Source organism: Rattus rattus, chromosome 4, assembly GCF_011064425.1.
Source record: "Rattus rattus isolate New Zealand chromosome 4, Rrattus_CSIRO_v1, whole genome shotgun sequence".
Classification (NCBI taxonomy): Eukaryota; Metazoa; Chordata; class Mammalia; order Rodentia; family Muridae; genus Rattus; species Rattus rattus.
Window position 1 is genome coordinate 130,079,893 of NC_046157.1, and position 23,844 is coordinate 130,103,736.

At 40.7% G+C, this 23,844-nt stretch overlaps 1 protein-coding gene across 2 annotated transcripts in view; it reads left to right on the forward strand.

Annotated features, from left to right (window-relative positions):
- Plcl1 (phospholipase C like 1 (inactive)) overlaps positions 1-23,844 on the forward strand; it is a 333,393-nt gene that overhangs the window by 259,520 nt on the left and 50,029 nt on the right. For both annotated transcript variants that reach the window (XM_032901120.1, XM_032901121.1), the window contains exon 2: positions 19,043-21,517. In XM_032901120.1, coding sequence (XP_032757011.1) covers positions 19,043-21,517 — 2,475 coding nt within the window. The remainder of the gene's footprint in view (positions 1-19,042; positions 21,518-23,844) is intronic.

The window sequence follows — 23,844 nt, forward strand, 5'->3', positions numbered from 1 at the left end:
CTCCTGGGCCCTCCTCTACGGGTACCCAGAGGCCGTATACAGTTTCCTCCTGGGCCAGGGATGTGGGCAGGGGTGGGCAGCGTTGGTGGTCTCCTCCGCTCTGCTGCCTCAGGAGAGCCCGCCCGACCAGGCGGCAAGAACTCCTCCAGGGGCCTGGGGAGCAGAGAGCTGCTGGGCTGCAGGGATCCTCTGCTGGTCAGGGAACTCTGGCCAAAAAAAAAGCTGTCATTAGCTTTTATGGAAAGCCAAACATCTAAGGAAGTATTCTCATATAAAAGCCATTTTGGGAATTAAGACCCAATGTTCATATACTACTATGTTACATGGAAATACTGAACAAACAAGCTACAAGTCACAAACCTAGACTCGGGTCTGGCTTTCAGCAGGTCCGTCCTGGGTCAAAGTAATGCTCAAATAAATGTTTCTACAACATTCGTAGAGTGGGATTCCTGCAAGCCTTTGTTCAAATGCTGACACAGGTTTCACTGGTGTGACTGATGTGCAGTCCCAGGCGCTGGGACATCAGCGCTCTGTAAGATCAGGGAGTGCAGTGGTAGGAAACCTCTGCATTAGGGGTCACATACACAGTGCTACTAGCTGCTAACGAAGCAATTAACAGGTCAAATGTCCATTCCAGCAAGCTGCTTTAAAGCCAAATTTGTTCACAACATGATGTTAGTTTCAAGCAGAGGTTTTTCTTTAACTCTACCCCAAGTTTAATGGCTTAAAGTGTCAGTTTGCAACTCGAAAACCAAAACCAAAATAGATTTGTTCATATCAGTTCAAATAACACTGGGTATTTCAATTTTTTACTCTCCATATGAAATAGTTTTCATTTTAAATGGCCACAATTAAAATATTTAATTTCCTTGATAGTCTTTTAGGAATTCCATTTTTTACGTTTCATAATTTTCATTTTGTTGACAGCTACAAAACTGAGGAAGGTACTGATTCCTAAACTTTTGTCATTTTCTTGTTACCTTGTTTTCCTGAACTCAAAGGAGACCATGATTTTAGTCTTACTAAAATATGCTGTAGTTATATTAGTTATTAACTATGACTTGACTTTCCCCTTTATTGTTGGGACAACTTCAGCAGACGTTTGGTATTAGGACTATAGAGGCAAGAATTTGAATGGACTGAGTAGATTTCTTTTTCTGACACACAGGAGACCTTGCGACATTATTTCTGCTCTGGAGTCACCCCGCTGGGTGAGTCAAGCAGTGTATTTTAGAGGCACATGTTTGCATATGTTGAGTCCTAACAGAACCCCACAAGTGCAACAAAATGCAGAACGAGGAAATTTTAAAGCCTAAAGGACAATTGGAAAATCTCAGAGTAATAAACCGGAGTTACAACGGTTGTTGGAAGGATGCATCATGTGACCAATGTACAAAGCAGCTCATGTGGGGTCTGCAGACCACTAGGTTTAGAATAATCACCTCATGCATCTTTTTTTACCATGCATGGCCCTGAATGCTAATTATTTATCTAGGGAAGGAGTTTGCTTGGTTCTGTGCTTGCATCTGTGAAGTGTCAGAAAATAGACTCATAAAAGTTGAAGGACAGTAAGACTCTCGAAATGCAAGAGCTTATTGAGAGGCAGCAAAAATCGTCTTTAAAGGCATTGAGAGGCTATGAAACAAGGTTGGGATGATAGGGAGGAGAGAATGAACCCTGGGGCAGTTGGAGGAGTGGGAGATGAATATGATCAAATTATGCTGTATGAAGTTCTTCGTAAGATACGTATATTTTTTTAACTGGGATGTGGTCCTGCATGCCTATACTCTAACACAGGAGTAGAGTTGGGGGTATGGGACACAGATCTCTGGAAGACAGTGACCATCCAGTCTGGATAATCAGGGATGAAAGACCTCATCTCAAAGATAAATGGGCTCCGCATCCTCAGACTGGAGTAGAAAGACACTGATGATGTGAAGGAGCAGGGATGTTTAGTAAGTTGGAGCAACATACACAGAACTCTCGAACCTGCGTTGGTATCCTTTTCTACACAGGCGTAGGTATCACCTTGTGAGAGACGAGGACACAGCATTAGAAAAGCTTTCTTTCACTAGAGAATCTGTGTAGTCTGAAGGCATGCCCGGTCCAGAGTGGTCCAAGTGAATAAGAATGATTTTGAGGGAAATCTTGATAATCTAATTCTTACCATCTTCTCTCCAGTTATTTGATAAATGTCAGTTCAGTGAAATGACTTTTACATTTGAATCATGGTAACAATATTTTTGCAATATCCTTCAGAGTAGTTATTTATCTTCTGCAAATATTTGATGTGTCAGTGATTCATCTTGCTACCCTCTATATGTCTGTTTCTGTGATTCATGAATGGGCCCTGTTATTTGGCCTTTCATGAAGATGCTGATTTAGTACCTGTAAGTGTTTGCTTATTGTGCTGGAAGAGAAAGAGAGGAAATGATTTGTGTCACCATCAATGGATTTGCCACATCTGTTTGTAGCTGTTAAATAATTTAGTAAAGTCTGTGGGGTCTTTCCTTCCTTCATGTGATGGTCTTACTGCATTTGCAAACATGGGATGAAGACGGACATCTTTTGATTTGCTGTTTGCCCACATAAGCATGTGAACAGCTGGCGGCTTCTTATTCTGTAGTTTTTGCACTTAAGTACCTCTTTAAATCTGAGAAAATGGTAGACAATATAAGCATTTTAATTTTGTTTTGTTACACAATAGTGCTATTAAACTACTAATATACCTAAGAGTTACATCTTATAATGAAACATTTAAAGTATGACTTATCCAGTGGAAATTCCGAAGCTTATATCACCATGAATTTTCAATAACCGATCACAAATAGACCCCAAAGTTCCAGACAATGTTTTCTATGGACAGTCTCTCTCCTGCTGTCCACAGGGGTTATACCAAATGGTCATGTCAGGGTGGCTGCATGAAAGTGACAGCCATCAAGTTCACATTGTCTTGAGCAGAAGTCATTAACTCAGTCTTAAGTCTGGAGTCATGAGCTGAATCTAGGGTGATAGGAGGTCATCAGGACCCTCTTCTCTGTCCACAGCTCCGCTCCATGCCTCTCACAGTCTCCTGCAGATAAGAGCAAGTGTGGGTGTCAGTGGGTTTCACTGGGCTGCAGCAGTGAGTAAACAGAAAGACAGCAAATGCCTTGGTTGATCAGCTTGAGCATGCCCATCCTAGGGACTAGGTTACTGATCCCCAGAGGGCGCAGAGCCTCCCCAGCTCCACATCAAAAATATATAGTGACGTCAGGAAGTGATGATGCCCCAGGGAGAAACAGAAGGATATAGATGGACTGGAACCTGCAAGAACACTTCCCCTGTACTTGGCAGGCCTCCAGCTTCTCTTCCTTCTATTCTGAACAAGTGACTATCTTATTCGGGAAGAGATTAACCAGATGTCACGAGATGCGAGGTTCGTCTCTTTACCACCACGTGTCTATCACCTGCTTCCTTTATACTCACTCCCTTCTTTCCTCTGTTAGAGCAGAAGAGCAATTTCTGTTCTCAAAGCCAGATAAGCCCAGACCACTTCTCTTCTTCTTATCTCCTTTGTGCTTTTATCTTAGCTGCTCTCCCTTTTTTGGAATTGCAGACACTCGTGAGATGATCAACCTCTATTAATCCATGTCTCTAGATGCATGGCTCTGTCTTTCCATACTGTCACCACATCCATTTCCAGCTTGTCCGTATTGCTTCACTGTTTATAGCTATTTCTCTTGTTAACTTTATCTCTTACAGAACTCAGTGTCAACCTTTCCCGAAGCAGATGCTGACTGCTTTTCTCCTTATTCCTTCTCTTTTTCAGTCTTCATATCCAGACCCGTGCTTTCCTATATATAGCACCTGATGGTTCCTAATTCACAAATTTGTATCGCATCAGATGTCTGACCCAAGATCAAGTTGCTTGGAGGGCTGTCAGGGCTTGGGAGCATTCACAAAGCTACACCTTGAGCTTTTGGTGTGTCTACCTGCAGTTCCTCCAGTCTTTCAGTTGCTCAAACCAGAGAGGCCAGGACATTCATGGCAGTGCCTTCTCCATTTCCTGCCGCCACACACCAGTGACTCAGTGGGCCATTTAGTAAGCCTGCCGCTCACTGCTTTCACCCCAGTTTAGCAATCTCTTCTACAGTGACTGTGTGAGCTCCTCTTTGAAAGCTTTTATATTCCAAAACACAGCTAAGCATATACGCATTTTTAATGGAAATTTTATCCTTCTTTTTTAACAATGCCATAAAATAAATTCCAGATTTCTTTAAAGTGGCTCTCAAGCTTCTAAACCCTTGCTGAGTGCTTTCTACTACAGCCTCTGGGTTCGCTTTGGCTTCTTTTCCTCTCCTGTCCTTGCATTTGTTGTACAGCCATCACAATGGTTGTCACCTCTGTTCTTCTGCCTGGAATTTTCTTAGTCTTGTCTTTTGTCTAAACCCTTAGGACTCTGCCTCAGTTTACAGTGGATGTTCACTATCTACAATATCTTACTTTTTTTCCTTAAGATTGTTTTGGAGATTTATTATTATTTTAATACAAAGTCTCATATAGTCCAGGTTGACCTTCAAGCTATTATGTTTGAGGCTGGCCTTAAACTCCCAATCATCTGCCTTTATTGTCTAAGTTCCTATATTTGGGTGTGTACCACGTCACCCTGCTCTTCTCATGGTTTACTTCAGATGCTATTGCCTTATCATCTCTCCATCTCCCAGTAAGCTAGGACTCTATAAATTGGCACTCTATAAATACACATAGAAAGAAGTTCAGATATTACAAAACCTACGTGATTTGGAAACTCTTGTCCACACCATATCTTGTTTTGATAGTGCTATTGCAAAAAGATGATTAATGCCAGCACAGACTTTTTATTCCATATTCATGTGTGTATATGTCTGTATATATTCCTATGTGTGTTTGTATGTGTCTTTATTTGTGTGTGCATGCATATGTATATATGTCTGTATGTACATGTATGTGTATGCATGTGTGTCTGTGTATGTGTCTTTATAAGCATATATGTATATGCATGTCATATGTGACTCTGTGCAAGTATGTGTATTTGTGTGAGTCTTTGTGTGTGTTTCTCTGAATGTATATATATGTCTGTGCGTGTCTCTCTCTGTGCATGTATATGTGTCTCTGTGAATGCCCATGTGTGTCATGTGTGTCTCTATGTGTGCATGTATGTGCATTCATTTGTCTTTATGTGGTATATGTGTCTTTGTGTGCGTCTGAACAGCTGGAACATGTGTAGTCCTTGCCACTGTGGAGGGTAAGCAAATCCACTAGAATGAGAAATGCAGAGACCAAGTATGGCTGTAGAAAAAAAATGTCACCCATGAATAGGAATCTGTGGGCCTGGAGACCAGTTCTGCCACTGATTTTATGCTTTTGGCATTCCATTTAGTTTCCTAATGACTAGGATTTTGTCATCTTTAAAATCCTACAGAGATTTCACAAGGAAACAAATATAGAAACCCTTGGAAAAGGTATAAAATATTTTAGAAATGTGAGCTACTCCATACTTTGTCTTCCACTTATAAATGTGATATGATTTTGCTTGGAGGTTCTTGAGGTGGTAATAGACACAGTCACTCTCATGCACAGGATGAGCTGTCACTTTCTCTCAGTTCATAAAAGATTGTTAAGAAACTACCTCGAGATGGCAATATGAAACTAAGTAAATGTAGTGAATTCATTTCGGCTTTCCGTTTTAATTCTTTGCTAGCTTCCCTGGTAGCACTGCTAATCGAGTTTAACTACGTTGAAGTGTCAAGCCTCTTTCTCTAAGAGATTAATTAGAGATCTGTCTCCAAGCTAATTGTAAATTACTTCACTTTTTCATTGTTAAGTGTTTAGTGGAAATGTTGTTTAGGAAAATGATTATAGATTATAAATGGTTTCATTAAGTATTTCATTTCTCTGTTTCTCTCCCAGGTCTGTAGTAATAAATGACTTTAATATTCTTTTCACTGATAATTTAAATGAGCTCTAGAAGATGAAACGTTATGTTGAAACAAGTTTAATTTAATTGACCCAGCATGGCTTGGGATTCTTGCTGTCCATGATACTTTTATGATTAAGTACCAGAAAAGAATTTATTATGTGAAGACTGTTCTTTATTCCCACAATCTGGGATGAACACTCCTTTGGAGTCACCTCTTTCTAGCTGATGAGGTGAATGTATTTGAATATCATCCTCTCATGAATTCTGACTGTCACTTCCATTCACAGATGGCAACTTGGACAGGCCTGTAGCAAAACTGACACCTTATATAGCAACAGTAAAAAACAACAAAACAACCAAATAACAAACAACCCTGCTCTGATTGGGTCTTAAAGATCTCTGGATTCAGCAACGCTGATGTTCTAGTGACTAGGATACCTATGTCACAGTTAACTTACTGTACTGATAAAGGGTGTGGTGCACACCTCCTTCTGAAATCCACCACCAAGAGCAAGCATGACCATTGCTGCCTTCCTACAGCTTTATAACCTTCCTTTGGAGCCAAGGAAGCACCTGGCGGTATTATTAATATTTTTAGTGAACCAATGCTTAAGAATATGTAACAGCAGTGACAGTGTTATGACTAAATTTGGTCTTGATATGCATGAGATATGAGGTCAATTTTATTGCAGCTTTTAACAAAACCCTACTGCTGAACTCATCCAACTTTATTCAACTGGGAACTGTTGCCACTAGGCCTCCTATACCCTCCTGAACTGACTCACTGCAGCTTAAGGTGGAGAAGAGAAACCACGGCAGGAAGGTGGAGTAGAGACATGGTGGCATCCTTGGAAAGTAGGAGAAAGCAGGAGAGGGGCCAGTGCAAAGGTGGATTCTGGGAAGACACATCCTCACAGGGACACGAGGACCTTAGGTGGTGATGTCTGTCCTGATTTGGTGATGGCAGAAACATTGAAGAAAGACCACAGGTCTTAATGATATTTCAGTCCTTCTTGTCATAAGCTGGTTCCAGGCCTTCAGGCCTGTGACTTTTGGGCAAAGAGCCAGTGGCTTGATGGCTATCACCTGCTTCTAAACTTGGCTGAATACACATGTAGCTAGCCATCACCTCTCCTTTAAGTGAACCAGCTTCTTGGCTGCTGTCACCTCACAGATCCCTGTGACCTGGGGAGTCCCCTCAGCTGCTGTCACCTCACAGATCCCTGTGACCTGGGGAGTCCCCTTGCCACAGATGTCCAGACATTGAGGAGCTCCTCTTCAAGCTGAAGATCCTGGACTGAGCTCAAGCTCCATAAGACACTAAGGGTGTACACCCAGACTCTGCACCCGGCCATCTAGTTCTGAGGACCTTAAGGCTGCTGCTGCATTTTGAAAATTCTTTCCATTGAATTCTAAAGTAACAGTCCTGATGGTAAATGAACATATTTCATCTGATTTAATATAATAGTAGTCCTTAACTTTCCCCAGAGTGAAAAAAATGATTTAGGAAAACATTTGCTATTTTAAATGACATGCCAGGAAAAATATTGATTGCATTATTTGAGTGCCCTCAGCCTTACACAGTAAATATACCAAAGCACAGACAATAGGGAGTGGGTTCACTGAAAGGGAAGGACAGAAGTGTGTGCACATGTGTGTGTGCGTGTGTGTGTGTGTGTGTGTGCAGTGCGTGTGCATGTGCATGTCTTTCTCTCTGTCTCTCTCTGTCTGTCTCTCTGTCTCTGTCTCTCTCTCTCTCTCTCTCTCTGTGTGTGTGTGTGTGTGTGTGTGTGTGTGTGTGTGTGTTGGATGAACTGAGTTTAGATCAGGAACTATTATAATGGACAATGTGTAACTATATATAATTAAAGAAATAAAGGAATGTAGGTTAGAATACTGGAAAAATTTTGCTATGCTAGGCTGTATTTTCTGAAAACCTTTGGGGCTAGAATTCAAGAGGACATTATGCAAAGGCAAATTTGCTGGCACAATCTAGACATGACAATAAAGAGCTGTGGTGAAGCCACCTGGCGGAGAGCATCTAGGGCTGACCTCTACCTGAGACTTAGGGTTGGAATTTTATCATTAGGATTTGGAATTTGCTTCTAGACCAGATGAAACTCTTGCTGGGCCTGATTTCTCTGAGATATTTAAGTCCTAATTTAATACAACAGATTTGAATCTCATCAGCGGTGGAGTGCATTTAATAGAAATCAAATTGATTTGAACAATCAGGGGGAAACGTCAGTTTAATCTTCTCTCCTGGGAATGTTTATCTATTTAGATTTGCTCTTGGGGATCCGGGGTAGAAAGAGTTTGTCTTAGAAGAGGTGACACAACATGTAGTCATTTTAGTTGATTGAATGCTGACCAGAGTAATTGTACAGATATATTATAAAATAATTGTGCTTTTGACATTTTTTCACAAGGCTCACTGAAATTCATAGTCTGGATGTAAGATTCTAAAATAGTTTATAAATCAAAGGTTTGTCATTTTTGAGATATTTTGCCCTAGTACATTACAAGTACATTGGTCACTCCTAAGAGCTCTCATGTTTAAGAAATAATATTTGATTAAACTTTTAGTGTAATTTAAAAATTCTTATGTGCTTTGAAAGTTTACTTTTAATTAACTATCAAGTTGTAAAAGTACAGATATTAATTATCCTTATAAAGTTTATCCTTCTGATAAGTAATGAGCTCATTACAGGATTAACATTTAAAAATTATGTTTAATGTGGCAATATTGTGAATGTTTTCTCATAATATATGCTAATATATGCTAATTTAAAATAATTTCCACAATAGAAATCCCATACTTTTACTTCCTTTGTCCTAGAGATAGCCCCTTTATAAATGAGAATGCATCTTTTCAGATAGCCTTATGCAAATAATAAGGGTACACAGATACGCACATGCACACGGTATACTTTAGGGCTTGTAAATACATACACTTGCTATGTGGTTTGCTCTGTATCATAAAGAACCTTCATTCGCTATTTCCCATAATGCATACTTAACCCTAGTTTTAAGTGTTTTATTTTCTTGTGTGTTCAAAACTAATCTCCCCCTTTATGGTTTCTATGATGTCTCTAGTAATGTTTGTATGCATTCGTTTATTCAGTTTTCCCTTTTCAATTTTTATGTGAAATAAGCTTTTGCATATCCTGTAACATATATGCTTCCTTCATTATTAGCATATTGTGTTAATTTGAACAGACTTCCCCTTTGCTCCTCCTACTTTTGCAGGGGTGGCTTGTAAAGCAGGTGCTCATTTGTTTACTGTGCTTTGCCACTGTTCTTTTGATCAGTTTTATTGGTTGCCTTTTTTTTTGTTTTTTCATTTGATGTTTTGAGATTTTTCTAGGTAAATCTCTTCTTTGCTAATCATTCGCCTCCTTTATGAGGCTTCACAATTAAATTCTCATTCTCTTTCTTAATCTATCTTTGTCTGTCTCTGTTTCTCTGTCTCTGTCTTTGTGTCGTTGTCTTCTCCTCCTCCTCCTCCTCCTCCTTTTCCTCCTCCCCTCCTCCTCCTTTTCCTCCTCCTCCTCCCCTCCTCCTCCTCTTCCTCTTCCTCCTCCCCTCCTCCTCTTCCTCTTCCTCCTCCCTTTCCTCTTCCTACTCCTCTTCCTCTTCTTCCTCCTCCCCTCCTCCTCCCCTTCCTCTTCCTCCTCCTCCTCCTCTCCTCCTCCTCCTCTTCTTCTCCTTCTTCTTCTTCTCCTCCTTCTCCTCTTCCTCTTCCTCCTCCTCCTTCTTCTCCTCTTCCTCCTCCCCTCCTCCTCCTCCTCCTCCTCTTCCTCTTCCTCTCCTCCTCCTCCCTTTCTCTCTCTCTCTCTCTCTCTCTCTCTCTCTCTCTCTCTCTCTCTGTGTGCATTGTGTGTGTGTGTGTGTGTGTGTGTGTGTGTGTGTGTGTGTGTGTGTGTGTGTTTTCTCAGAACTCCAAAAAATTATTGTGGTCATAATAAGGAAGCTTTCATGTTTTCCAAGCTTAGTGGGAGTTTTGCTGGGATTTAATGTATCTCAGTGTGTTTCGGTGGATATCTTCTCAGACCTATAGTTATTCCATAACTTTTTTCTTTGACTTATTTGTGTTCTTTTAACCTCTTTACTGAATTACACTAATGAGTTGCCTAATGTTGTTGTCTTAAATTCCTGGAGTAAGCCTGACTTGATGAAGCATTTGTTGCTGCTTCAATACACACTGGACTTTTCACAAGAGAGACAAACAGATCTATCAGTTGAGAATTGAATCAGATGGTATTCTAGCATGCCTCTTTTTTTTCCTTAATGCAGCCCTTTAAATTAGGTCAGGAATTATTGTATTATCTTTGATAGGTGAATATTAAAAGTTGTAAAACTTTGCTTGACCCAAAGCCACACAAAATAAGAGATCTATTATGTAAAATTCATTAATTCCCCAATCAGGCAAATTCAGGGAGAAGGATTTCATTGTTTCAGTAATTTCTGCCAGCGCAATATTTACAGGCTATGCATTTTTCTCAACTAAAACATATCTTCACATGGTTTCTTTTCACATTTTTCTTCACTAAGGGAGTGGATTTGTTTCTACTTAAAATGTGGAGCCTTCACAGAGAGGGAGAAGGCAGGGTTCACCTGTGGTCTCTGTGAGGAGAATGCTTTCTCTCTGAGCTCAGCCATCTGTTCCCTGCCCATGGGCAGATGTGGATGCTCAGTTAATCAAAGGTAATGCAATCAGGATTAAAGCGGGAGATGGTCTGAAGCCATTCTGGAAGCTTTGTGTCAAACTCTTTGTGTCATAATCACATTCATCCTGATGGTTAAGTTGACTGTTTGAGCTGAAGAATTTCTATTATGTTAGTGACTGATGCCAATGAACATATTCTGTTTTCATTGTAGGAGAAAAAATAAGAATATGTTTATACATAGTAGTTGAGTCAAGAGAATTGGCATGTTATCTTCTGCATGATTCAGAGAGCTGTGGTGTAGAAAGCTAATATTTTAAAAAAGGATTTAATAAATTGGAAATACTGCACTGGAAAACTTTATAAACTAGTCTAGTTAAAGTTCACCTCTATGTATTAGGAAAGACTAGACTTCTCTGAGTCTAGAAAAAGGTGACTTCAGGTTGAATAAAAGTTGAATAAGTTTGAATAGGAGTTTGTGTGTCACTGAAGTAGATTATCTTTGTCTCAAGTCAGAGTTATAACATATTTTCAGGTAAAGTCCTCATTTTAAAATATTGTTTGACTTTATTTCTAACATGAAAACCATATGTTTATTCACATATATCACCATCTCTAATCTCTAAGCAACATGATAATCATGTTTTATTCTTTGCTTGGAATTTGTAAGTGATAATATAATCTGGAATCTTCTTCATATCAAATATTGTACAGAAAGCTGCAAATTCCTGGAAGTTGATCGCTCTTCCACTTCTAGTAATGAAAACTTTATGTTCTAAAGCAGAGCTGATAACATTTCCTATTTCCACTTAAGCTAGTCTAATTGCAACTGACTCACTCTTACGACGTTGCTTCTGACACTCGGCCTTAGTAACGTGCTGATAACTCATGGGAGAAGTTCCACAGTGCTGACACATGCTGACCATTCTCTTCACTTATAAATATACCTTATTCACAGATATGAGAGACCGTATCTAAAATTTTAAGTGACTGACAGTAATGTAAACAATATTGCCTTCTCATAATTTAGGGTAAATATTCCAATTACAATAGACATATCACAATGAAGGAAGGACTGTTTTGTGACTTGTCTATTTAGCACATGAAAACAAAGGACTCTTGTCAGGCACATTTGTGAAGTGAATTCTATTTCATAATGTTCCATTTTTGTTAATACTTTAAATTTCAGATCAAATATTTTAGGCATATGCACAACAGCAGTCAGTATGATAAAAGCACAGTTATGCAGAGATTTGAAGGAGCTCCTAATAATGCATAGATTTCTGATGAAGTCCTTAATAAAGCACTATACTGTGTGTTTATGCCCAAAAATGACTGTGTTGTTATGTTTAATCTCTGCAGTGATCAGTTAAAAGATATACATTTGTAATGTATATACTCATTCAAAGTATACATTTAGATGCCCATCACTGTGGATGTTGAAGGAAACACAGCATCCTATTTTCTGTAGAGATAGCCTCCAGTTAGTCTCAACAAGAATCAACCAAGGTCAACTAGAATTCCTGCGTCCTGCTGTGCAGGGGTCTCTTCCGGGACGGCATAATTGTATCTCAGTCTCCAAGTCCATGTGATTCTTGGCATCTCTGATTAGGAGTCACACACGCCTCTGATAAATTTTGAAGGTAGTGCATTTGAGAATGAGGCAGACATTTTTCCATCATGGAGGAGCAGGACTGATGGCCACACTCCATTCCTCAGAGGATGTTGAATAATTGTCAGATGACCTTTCTTGGCATCCCCCTGCTTTTGTTTACATTGGTGCATCAGCAGCTGAGGTCATGTTGACTGAACATGGCATGGAAATGCCCTTGACAGTTATGTATACCATGAGGGTTGTAGAGGAGGAGAGCAGAAGTGAGAATCAAGCCACTCCAGCCTCTGAAGGCAGTCAGGAACAGGAGCACCTAAGCTATGCACGCGACAGGAAATTGGACTGAGACTGGAAAGCCAGTTGGCCAGGGAGGTTTCATCATAAACAACTGCAGGCTTTGTGTCCTGATGCTGTGGGGAGACAGAAATGGCTGGGATCAATGGAAAAAAGGAATGAACTGCATGTCTGGAGATAGAGTTTCTAAAGCCATTATCTGCCTGACTTCCTCTAGCCAGGTCCTCTCATGTCCATAAAGTTTAATTGTCTGAGTAAAAAAAAAAAAAAAAAAAAACCTAACAAACAAGAAAGACATTGGGATCTATGTGTGCGAATGTCTGGCAATGGAAATTTGATGACTTTTGGATGCTTTTACTAATTTCGTTTCTCAAATGTGTGAGCAAAATGAAGGGCTCTGGAGAAAGAAGGGATACAGCTCTGCTTTCCCTGCGTTAGTGACTAAGTGTTGAAGGAGGGTTCAGATATTTAATAAATTAATTTGGCAGATGCAGATTGCAACTGTCACAGAGCAGTGACCTTGGCCTCCTGTACTGTTGGTCTTAAACCTTGCATTGTTTTATTTTCTAGTTTTGTTGTTGTTAAACATTTCAACCACCACCTTTCCTCACCTATGAAAATCATGACCTAGGGAAGAACAAGAAACTTCAAGTCTCAAACATGGGAATGATGACATGTTACTGATTTTGCCATCCCAGTCATCTTAGGGGATGTTCCAAAACAATAATTGTTTTAAAGAACAAATCACTTCACAGCACACAGCACAGGGTATAAACACAGGGAATTGTTGTGAAATAATTAAAATAAATATTGGATTTAAAATAACACAAAGTATAAAGCATCAGAGTCATCCTTGCAGGAAAGTAAAAACTGGATAGAAAGTACACCGAAGAAGATCTTGAGTTAAGCACTCTGGGTGTCACTCCTAATGGCTCCAGTGTATCATGAAGGAAACTTCCTCTTCTTAGCAAAACAGAAGTCCCAAGAAGCAATGCTGTGTGAACCCTCAGATTCCTCTGTAGAACACCAACTGCTTTCGCTTCCAAAGAAGAATCATTTAAGAGATGATGCACAAGCATCAGAGTCACCAGCTACCTGTATTTTAGTTTGTAGAAAGAGCTTCACTGACTACACTCTATATTTTAGTATGTTTTCATCTCTGTCTCTTGTGATGTTTCTGGGAGGAGAAACCTTCAATGGATTTCATTAAATGGATTTTATTTAATAATGAAATGTAGGATTCAACACAGCCATACAACTTAATCTGGAAGGACACCTAGGCACATAGTCATTGGGCATTGCCTTTGCTCCTGTTGACTTGGACATGGTACAGAATGAGTGTGTTGTCTGAGGACAATGTAGTGTTCAACTGCTTAGTAACCTCACCTAGAGAACCATGAGGGAAAGCTCACGGTTCATGAGAGCTAAACTCTTGCTTCTTGACACTGGTGGGTATCCAGGACTTAGTTTCATCACATGCAGTGTGGGCTGCATGTTGTGAGCAGTAACCCATGTACATTAGCCACATGCGACACTGCTTCAAGTGATTGGGGTTTTAATGGAAAGTAACTCTAGGAGTTTTACTTTGGAATCAGCGCTATAATATAGAGTTGTGACTTCCCTTGACCTGAAATGGGAAGGCAACTGGGCCCCTTCTCTCTCTTTTACAGTGTTGTGTGAAGAGTTAGGCCTGTGTGGGAGAATTAAGGTTTCCTCCTGATGATGCCAAACACTTATGTGTACTTGTGTATATGAGGGAAGTGTGTGTGTGTGTGTGTGTGTGTGTGTGTGTGTGTGTGTGTGTGTGTGTGAGATAGCTGAATTCCACCAATGATGTGGAGAAAGCCATCGTCCTTCCCATGCTGTCATGGTCTGTTGCTTGGCCACTCTACCCTTCCATATGGTACTGTAGCATCCTGGTCTCTGCTCCCAGCACAGGACCATGATGCTTTCCTTTAACTCCTCAGTTCTCAGTTCTTAGCATTTCTCATAGCTCCAGTTTGTTCTTCACCTGAATGAGATATAAATTCTTTTCTTGTTAACGTCAGTAGCAACATATTAACTGCCGAATCCAGGGAAATATTATAGATCCATTTTCACAGCACTATCTTCAGGCCATGGCATCTGTGAGAGCTTTAATATTTTTATTCTTCTCCCCCTCTCCTCCTCCTCACCATTATTTTGCATCTCTATATTCAGCTTCTAGCTTTGCATGATCCTGTGGGTCCATATCTCAATGTTGTTAGTTTATGGTAACTCCCAAAACCGAAGCTTGTTTGACAATTACCAGCTCTTGGAGCTAACTTTCCTCCGTAGCCTCATCTAGATCATCACAGTCATCTAAATATCCAAGCTATCCCAAAGTAAAAATTTTCTCTTTAATGTTGCCATCATGTTTTCTATGATTCATGCAGTGGTGTTTGTATTTACCTCTCATTCAAGCTTGAAACCTATAACTTGTCTTATATCAAGAAAACGACTGGTTATTTTACCTCTGCTTTCTTCAATAGAAGTCCCATTGCTTTTATCTGTGTGTGGGTGTGGAGAGAGAAGTGGGGCATGCATGTACCCTGTGGGACTCATGTACTTGTGAGGAGGTCAGAGGACAGCTTGCCAGAGTCAGTTCTCGCCTTTCTCTGTGTGGGATCCAGGGACCAAACTCAGGTCTCCACGCCTGATGATACTCATGCTGTTTTTTGTATCAGTATAGTTTTTCCCTAAAATTATCCCATTGAAATAATGTTTTCATGAATAAGATTTAAAGCTCTGCTTCAGCAAATAGACTCTTTTTCCAGAGCTTATTAGTGTATTGTGAAGAAAAGTTATTTTCCTGTTATGTTGCCGCATATTAATGTAGTTGGATGGAAAACAAGAGAGCAAATGCCAGTGGATATTTACAGAAGCAGTTTTATTAATTTAGCTTCTGTGAACTCCCTCCTGCCCTGTACCCAGTTCCAATCTAATGAAATATGTTTAAGGAGCTGTAAATCTACTGTTTTATAAGCAGGACTCGCATTTAATCACGACTGGTTTTATTTTCTTTACCATAGATAAAAACAAACGTAGAAAATAATGAAAAACAATTAAAACAGCATCTCATCATTTCCCCCTAGCATTTCAAAATTATTTCCAAATTAAAAATTAGTGGTGATAAGCATGAGATTATGTAGGTTTTTTATAATATGAATGTACCATGAATAATGTTTTGGGTAAGTAAGTACATTAAAGATTAGAATATTGATTGCATGTGGCCAAGACCTAAAGCTCTGATGCTGGTGGCTAAATCCTTTATAAGTTATTGCTTTTATTTGCAAGGACTGTGGATCCCAAGCACGAAGCAATACTCAGAGTCATTCAGGGACCATAGAAACACAATTTGGCCTATTTGTTTTATCGTTTAGCTTGTTTAAATGTGATTGCTTCACGGAAAATGATCATTTGGAAAGTTAGATGAGAATTTCAGGACGTTGAAGGGATTATGCTCAGCACATGATTCTTAAGTTCTGGACCGTGAGGCCAGCTTTCTATTGAGGACACAAGAGCCCCACAATGTGCTATTTTATCCTGGTAGACTTCAGTCTTTTGTCTTTGTTCATAGTGAGGGAAGGTAGCTCTGGGAAGAATTACATTGCCTTGCTGTATCAGAATCTCTTGGGTACGTGTTCTGGCGGATGGAATCCTTCCCGTCACCTAATTGGATGGAAGCTGGAAAGAGCACACCTGGACTGAGGTCAGACCTTGCTCTTTTTGGATCCCACCCAAGTGCCAATTAGGACTGGGATTCACAGTATACAGATAACTGTGGACAAGCGACTTACAGTGAAAGAGCTGTTTGGAGTCTTTATCCATGTCCCATAACCAACACTTTAATATTTGCAGGCTGTTTACCTTAACGTTCTCCTTATCCAGGACCAATCTGCAACTGTATTATTGCAGTGAATACATGAATTGGGTGGAGGGCACTGTCCAGGTGTCCTGGAAATCAACTGGTTCCAAAAGAGACTCGAGTCTCCCAACAAGACTTCAGATGATGTCTCTGCTCCTTCTCCCAGACTTCCCAGGCAAGAACATTGCAGTAACAGTGTGAGGACTGTTGTCTAGGGCCAGCCATTTTCTTTTACTATGGCAGAACTAGGGAAATTCTCAGCATCCTGACTCCTTTCCAGCAGTTTTTAATATCTTGGCCCTAGCTATCAGTAGACATAGTAATTACCCGTTCACATATGCATGGCCAGTTGCTAGATGACTTGGGGACTAACAAAAACTGGATGTTTACCTTTTCTGAGATGACAACATGAGATTCACATCATTTTCAGGCTCCAAGTTTTAGGGCACGTGGGGACATGTTTTACAGTCACACATGCTCTTTAAGTCCAGGCAAGAACTTAGCACTATGGAGCAGGCGAATTCTTTTATAAACTTAATAGAAGCTATTCTTCTCCTGAATCTTGTCTTAATAGTGGTAAATAGTTGATTTTAATAGCGATCATTACAAGAAAGAGAGGCTTATGTAAGAAGGCCATGCTGGCCTGACAGTTTGTTCTCATAGATGAGTGGTGTCTTAAGTCAGGAGAGGAGTGTAATCTGCAATTGCATCTGAAGGGCTGAGGAAACAAATGTGCATTTAGAGGAACACTGATTCCCCAAGTTCAGTTTCCTGGGACCCGTTGTGGGTTCTATGACTCTGCTGACAACATTTCTATCTGGAACACGATCTCCTACAAAATGCATGCTTTCAAGCTGAAGCTCTCATCAGTGCAAAAGGCTAGTCAAATGAATAGCTAGAACGCTGAATCACCGTCCAACTTGTCACCAAGATTCAGTTTCCTTCTTTTTTTTTACTTGGTAGATTAATCTCATTTAGCAGTGTCATTAGATTCCTATGTTGATGGGGTGGAAAAATACATACGAACATCTGATATTTCTGAGCACGTGGGCTGTGATGAATTTAAACGTGTCCTAGTGGGGTACATGTGTTGGAACGACTGAAGATTTATCATTGTCTTTTAAGGATGGAGGCAATTGACCACTGTGGGATAATTTAAAATAGAAAGTCTCTGGGAAAGCAGAAGCCAAGTTGTCAAATGCCACAGAACCCAGGAGCCAAAGTATTTTGTAACCCAGACTGGGTAATTTATACCTGTGTCTCTTGACGATCTGATATGTAGTTGAGTCAATGAATCATCCCACCGCATACCACAGCTAAAGCAAAATTTATTTCTCTTTTGCTCGTAGAGTTTTAGCCAATTGAATAATAAATCACCATGCCTTTGTTGACTATAGAATAGACAGGCTCATAGGGGCTGGATGAATTAGATGATACCACTGCACCAGAGGTTAGTTCCTAAAAAGATGGGTGGAGGCAAGGTACCGAGCTCAGACTGCTTCGGTATACGTCTCAGTGTTGAGAGTGGTCGTATCATTTGGTTGTTTAGAAATGTTTCAAATTACTGTCGAAGGTTTTGCTTAAATGTTAGGAGCCACGAATGAGTTAATGCCTTGCTAATTTCATTATTCCAGCAGAATGGTCCCACAGACACACATGGAGAGACATACTCTTCCTTCCAAAAGAGAACCTTTATGAGGACTTCACATTTACAAACCAAAATGGGCATAGGCTTTCTCTTTTCTCAGGATAACACTGAGTAATAACATGAAGACTGTATGTTCAGATCTTATTTGGGAAGTAGAAATTAAAATTCAGAGAGGTTAAGTGACTTATCCCAGTTAATATACCTAGTAAGTTGAATGAAGAAACCCGAAGACTACTTATTTCTGGCTTGAGGGCAATGTTCTCTGAAACATTCATACTCCTGTGCCATGGGTATGCTTATGAGATCTAGTACTCTAAGTACATTAAACATGCATTTTAGATATATGTTCCAGGGAGAATTGTTTGAATTAGTAATGCAGTTGAAAACTTTATTAAACTTCATTAAAGTGATGAATTATCCAGTTTTAAGTGGAAGGGGTCAGGTGCTCAGTGTAAATGAGTTGGCTGTAACAGAATAGCAATAGTCCAAGGCAGATAAAAATCTATCATCCTGCAATTATGAGTACTCATCGATTCAACATCGACAGTTTAAGGAAGACAGTAAGTGTAAAGGGCTCTACACGTTAGAAGGGAAGACCACAGGCCACATGTAACCTGCTGAACCCAGTCTCATGGATGCTGTCTGCTGTGCTGAGCCACAGGCCACATGGATAACCTGCTGAACCCAGTCTCATGGATGCTGTCTGCTGTACCATTAGTGGAGGTTCCCAAGGCACTGTACCTAGCATGGTTTCAGATGAGCCAACGCTGGGCTTTATTCTTGGAGGGCACACATGAGTTATAATATAAGTTTCCTTTGGAGCCTAATGGTATTAATTCTCTCCGTCATTTAACTTGTGAATCACTGAAAGGGTAAATTTCAGACTAGCTTCTGTTAGATAACGGACTGCTCAGAGTTTGAGACGTTCGTACAGTGTTAATGAATTTGGGTTTTCTAAAGGAGATTGATCATTCTTTTCTGATTTTTTTTATAGGATCCTTCAAACCAAAAATGTGGTGGCAGAAAGAAAACAGTGTCTTTCAGCAGCATGCCGTCGGAGAAGAAGATTAGCAGTGCCCATGACTGCATTAGCTTCATGCAGGCTGGCTGCGAGTTGAAGAAAGTGCGACCAAACTCTCGCATCTACAACCGATTTTTCACCCTAGACACTGACCTCCAGGCTCTACGCTGGGAACCTTCCAAGAAAGACCTCGAAAAAGCCAAGCTGGACATTTCTGCCATCAAAGAGATCAGGCTGGGGAAGAACACGGAGACATTCAGAAACAATGGCCTTGCTGACCAGATCTGTGAAGACTGTGCCTTCTCCATACTCCATGGGGAAAATTACGAGTCTCTGGACCTAGTTGCCAATTCAGCAGATGTAGCGAACATCTGGGTGTCGGGGTTACGGTACCTGGTCTCTCGTAGTAAGCAACCACTTGACTTTATGGAGGGCAACCAGAACACACCACGGTTCATGTGGCTGAAAACGGTGTTTGAAGCAGCAGATGTTGATGGGAATGGGATTATGTTAGAAGATACCTCGGTGGAGTTAATAAAACAACTCAACCCTACTCTGAAGGAATCTAAGATCAGGTTAAAGTTTAAAGAAATCCAGAAGAGCAAAGAAAAACTAACTACCCGGGTAACAGAAGAGGAATTCTGTGAAGCGTTCTGTGAACTTTGCACTAGACCAGAAGTGTATTTCTTACTTGTTCAGATATCTAAGAACAAAGAGTATCTGGATGCTAATGACCTCATGCTCTTTTTAGAAGCTGAGCAAGGGGTCACCCACGTCACTGAGGATATGTGCTTAGACATCATTAGGAGATACGAACTTTCTGAAGATGGTCGCCAGAAAGGCTTCCTTGCAATTGATGGCTTTACCCAGTATTTATTATCTCCAGAATGCGACATTTTTGATCCAGAGCAAAAGAAGGTTGCCCAAGACATGACCCAACCCTTATCTCACTACTATATCAATGCGTCCCATAATACCTACCTGATAGAAGATCAGTTCAGGGGGCCAGCTGATATCAATGGGTATGTGAGGGCTTTGAAGATGGGCTGTCGAAGCATTGAGCTTGATGTAAGTGACGGTCCAGATAATGAACCCATCCTGTGCAATAGGAACAACATGGCCATGCTCCTTTCCTTTCGAAGTGTTCTGGAGGTGATAAATAAGTTCGCCTTCGTTGCTTCAGAGTACCCACTCATTCTCTGCTTGGGGAATCACTGTTCTCTGCCACAGCAGAGGGTCATGGTTCAGCAGATGAAAAAGGTGTTTGGCAATAAACTTTATACAGAAGCGCCTCTGTCTTCAGAATCCTACCTCCCGTCGCCTGAAAAACTAAAACATATGATCATTGTGAAAGGAAAGAAATTGCCTTCGGAGTCAGATCTGTTAGAGGGAGAAGTGACCGACGAGGATGAAGAAGCTGAGATGTCCCGGAGGATGTCGGGAGATTACAATGGTGAGCAGAAACATATCTGGCTCTGCCGAGAGCTCTCTGACTTGGTATCCATCTGTAAATCCGTTCAGTACAGGGATTTTGAACTGTCTATGAAAACCCAGAACTACTGGGAAATTTGTTCATTTAGTGAAACATTGGCCAGCCGGATCGCAAATGAGTATCCAGAGGATTTCGTGAATTATAACAAGAAGTTCTTATCAAGGGTCTATCCTAGTGCCATGCGGATAGATTCCAGTAATTTGAACCCACAGGACTTCTGGAATTGTGGCTGTCAGATTGTGGCAATGAATTTTCAAACTCCTGGTCCAATGATGGACCTCCACACCGGCTGGTTTCTTCAAAATGGGGGATGTGGCTACGTCCTCAGGCCATCTATCATGCGAGATGAGGTTTCGTACTTTAGCGCCAACACTAAGGGCATTGTCCCTGGAGTGTCTCCCCTGCTTCTTCACATCAAGATCATCAGTGGTCAGAACTTCCCAAAGCCCAAAGGAGCTTGTGCCAAAGGGGATGTCATAGACCCCTACGTTTGTGTAGAGATCCATGGAATTCCAGCTGATTGCTCCGAGCAAAGAACTAAAACTGTACAACAGAACAGTGATAATCCCATTTTCGATGAAACTTTCGAGTTTCAAGTCAACCTTCCCGAGCTGACCATGGTCCGTTTTGTCATTTTGGATGATGATTACATTGGGGATGAGTTCATTGGGCAGTACACGATACCGTTTGAATGTCTGCAACCCGGGTACCGGCATGTCCCCTTGCGCTCCTTTGTGGGGGATATCATGGAGCATGTGACCCTTTTTGTCCACATAGCAATAACCAATCGGAGTGGAGGAGGAAAAGCGCAGAAGCGAAGCCTTTCCGTGAGAATGGGGAAGAAAGTTCGAGAATACACCATGCTCAGAAATATCGGTCTTAAAACCATAGATGATATCTTCAAAATAGCAGTTCATCCTTTGCGAGAAGCCATAGATATGAGAGAAAACATGCAGGTAGGAAAACAGACTCTCTTCCCCTGCTTCTGCTATTCGCGCCCATTTAAACTAGTGACTATCGTGGTTTACCAATAGCTGGCTCGCCAATATTCAGAAATATACTGTGCAGATCCACGTGCCACTTAATTAGCTTCCCCGCCACCTGGGATAAAGCAGGTGGCTTCTAATTGTGAATACAAGGTTGACTTTGGCCAGCTAACGGCGCATCAATATGGCAAAATGCTGGGTATCTTTTCACTGTTTTAGCATGTGATAATTAATTATCAGGAATGTGTACATGAACAGTGTGGGGAAAGTGAAATATAAAACATGTGGATAGGTGCTGGGGATGCGTCTCAGATGGTAAGAGCTCTTGCTGTGCTGTGCACCGATAAGGAGCGAGGATCAAACCCCGCCCCCAGCATCCACATAAAAAGTTCTGTGTGGCTGAGAGTACCTATAACACTGTGTCCGAGGAAAAGATGGAGTGGGTTGGATCAGGAGACCCTACATTCTCCTCTGGTCTCTGTGTGTGCCAGGCATATCTACGTGATGCACTCGAGTGGGCACGCGCATGCACAAACAGTATGTGGATAGTATATAAAATACATATCCAGAATATGCCCATTGTTTAAAAGCATATACGTAGAGTACTCATAGATGTGAATATAGAAGAGAATTTGAAGTCATATTATAAAAGCGATGCCCATTATATTTTCAGTTATTTAAAGGTGTACCAACAAATTATTACCCATGAGAGAAAACACAGCTAAACAAAGAAAGCTCAGCATTTAATTTTTTTAAAAATGTATTTAGCCCTCTCTTAAGTAGGTACTTTAAGTGAAGGAATGTGGATTCTGGGATAAATCTGTCCCCATGTGATCCTGAACAGATGATCGCTGGTCTCTGATCGTCCGTTTTTCTGCATAAGGCAAGATGGAGAGAGTTACGCTACAGGGCTGTTGTGAGAACTGAGAGAACACATAACAATCACCCAGTTTTAACATGGAGAAACCCAGCATGCCGTTCCCTTCCTTTTGATGCATGGCCTCAAGCTTCTTTTATATATAAGGTAGTAACCTTATATAGTCAATTAAGGACAGCGTTCTTGAGACATTAAGAGACAATAAGTATTCACTAAGGTCTTGTGTGGCAAAATGAAAATAACTCAGTTTACTTCACTCCTTTAGCTAGCATTTTTTTTTAAAGAACTCACCCACTCAGAGACTTTGCCCACCAGAAAGCAGAGACATTAGAAGACATTTCTCAGATCCTGCAGTTAATAAACGTCAAAGTTAGACTTTAAATCCCAGAGTAGCTGATGCCAAAATCCATTACTGTTCACATGAAGCAGAAGCACCAAGCTGTGACTTAGTGAAATTATTAACTCACAGGCAAGTTCTTCAAAGAGCCAAGTAGTTGGGGGGGAAAAAAGTATAATACAAAATTCACATATGAATACCCACAGTCAGATTATGTATGTATTTGTTTCAAGGTGGGTCGCTCAACCACTTTGTTAAAAATCAGCCTCCTAATGCACTGTCATCTTCTATGTAGTATTTCCCTACATAGATTTGGCATTATTGTAAAGCTCTATGTTAGACTGCCCATAAGCCATTTTTACACCTAAATGCATTAGAAGTCGACTCTACGTATTTCTTGAAAGACAGCCTTTATCTCATAGTTTTAGAATATATCTAAAGAAGAATTTGGCTGGGGTGATGGCTCAGCCAGAAAAGCACTTGCTGCATAGGCACAGGGCCTAGATTTCAGACCCCTACAACCCACCTAGAAGATAGGTATGTGTGGCGACCTCCTGTGATCCCAGTGCGTGCCCAAGGCCGAGACAGGGAATCTCTGAACTAGGTGGTGACCTGCATTATCTAATTCATGATTTCTGGATCTAGAAGGAGAGATTGCCAAAAAGTAAAAGGTGTGCTCCCAGGTCTTCTCCATGCCCCCACACATGTGTATGCCCCTGCATACATGTGTGCCCCCACACATGTATGCACACCACATATAATACACAGAAAGAAGAGATATTTATAAGGCTGTTCTAGGCAGAGTTAATAATTAATGCTATCCTAACAAAGTAGCTTAGATAAAGGCATATTTGGAGAGTCATATGTAAAAGAATAAAAATGATAATTAATAAATTCACGAGACACTCAGTAGGTTAGATGCTGCTCATTATTAATAGATGTAAAACAGCCACAGTTCTATTCTAAGTTATTACTCTAGCATCAGTTTGAGCACATTAATAACAGCCACACCGTCTGCAAAATGTGTTACTGTCTCATTAAGGAAGAGAAATTAAAAAGCACTTCCCATGGTGTCATTTAACC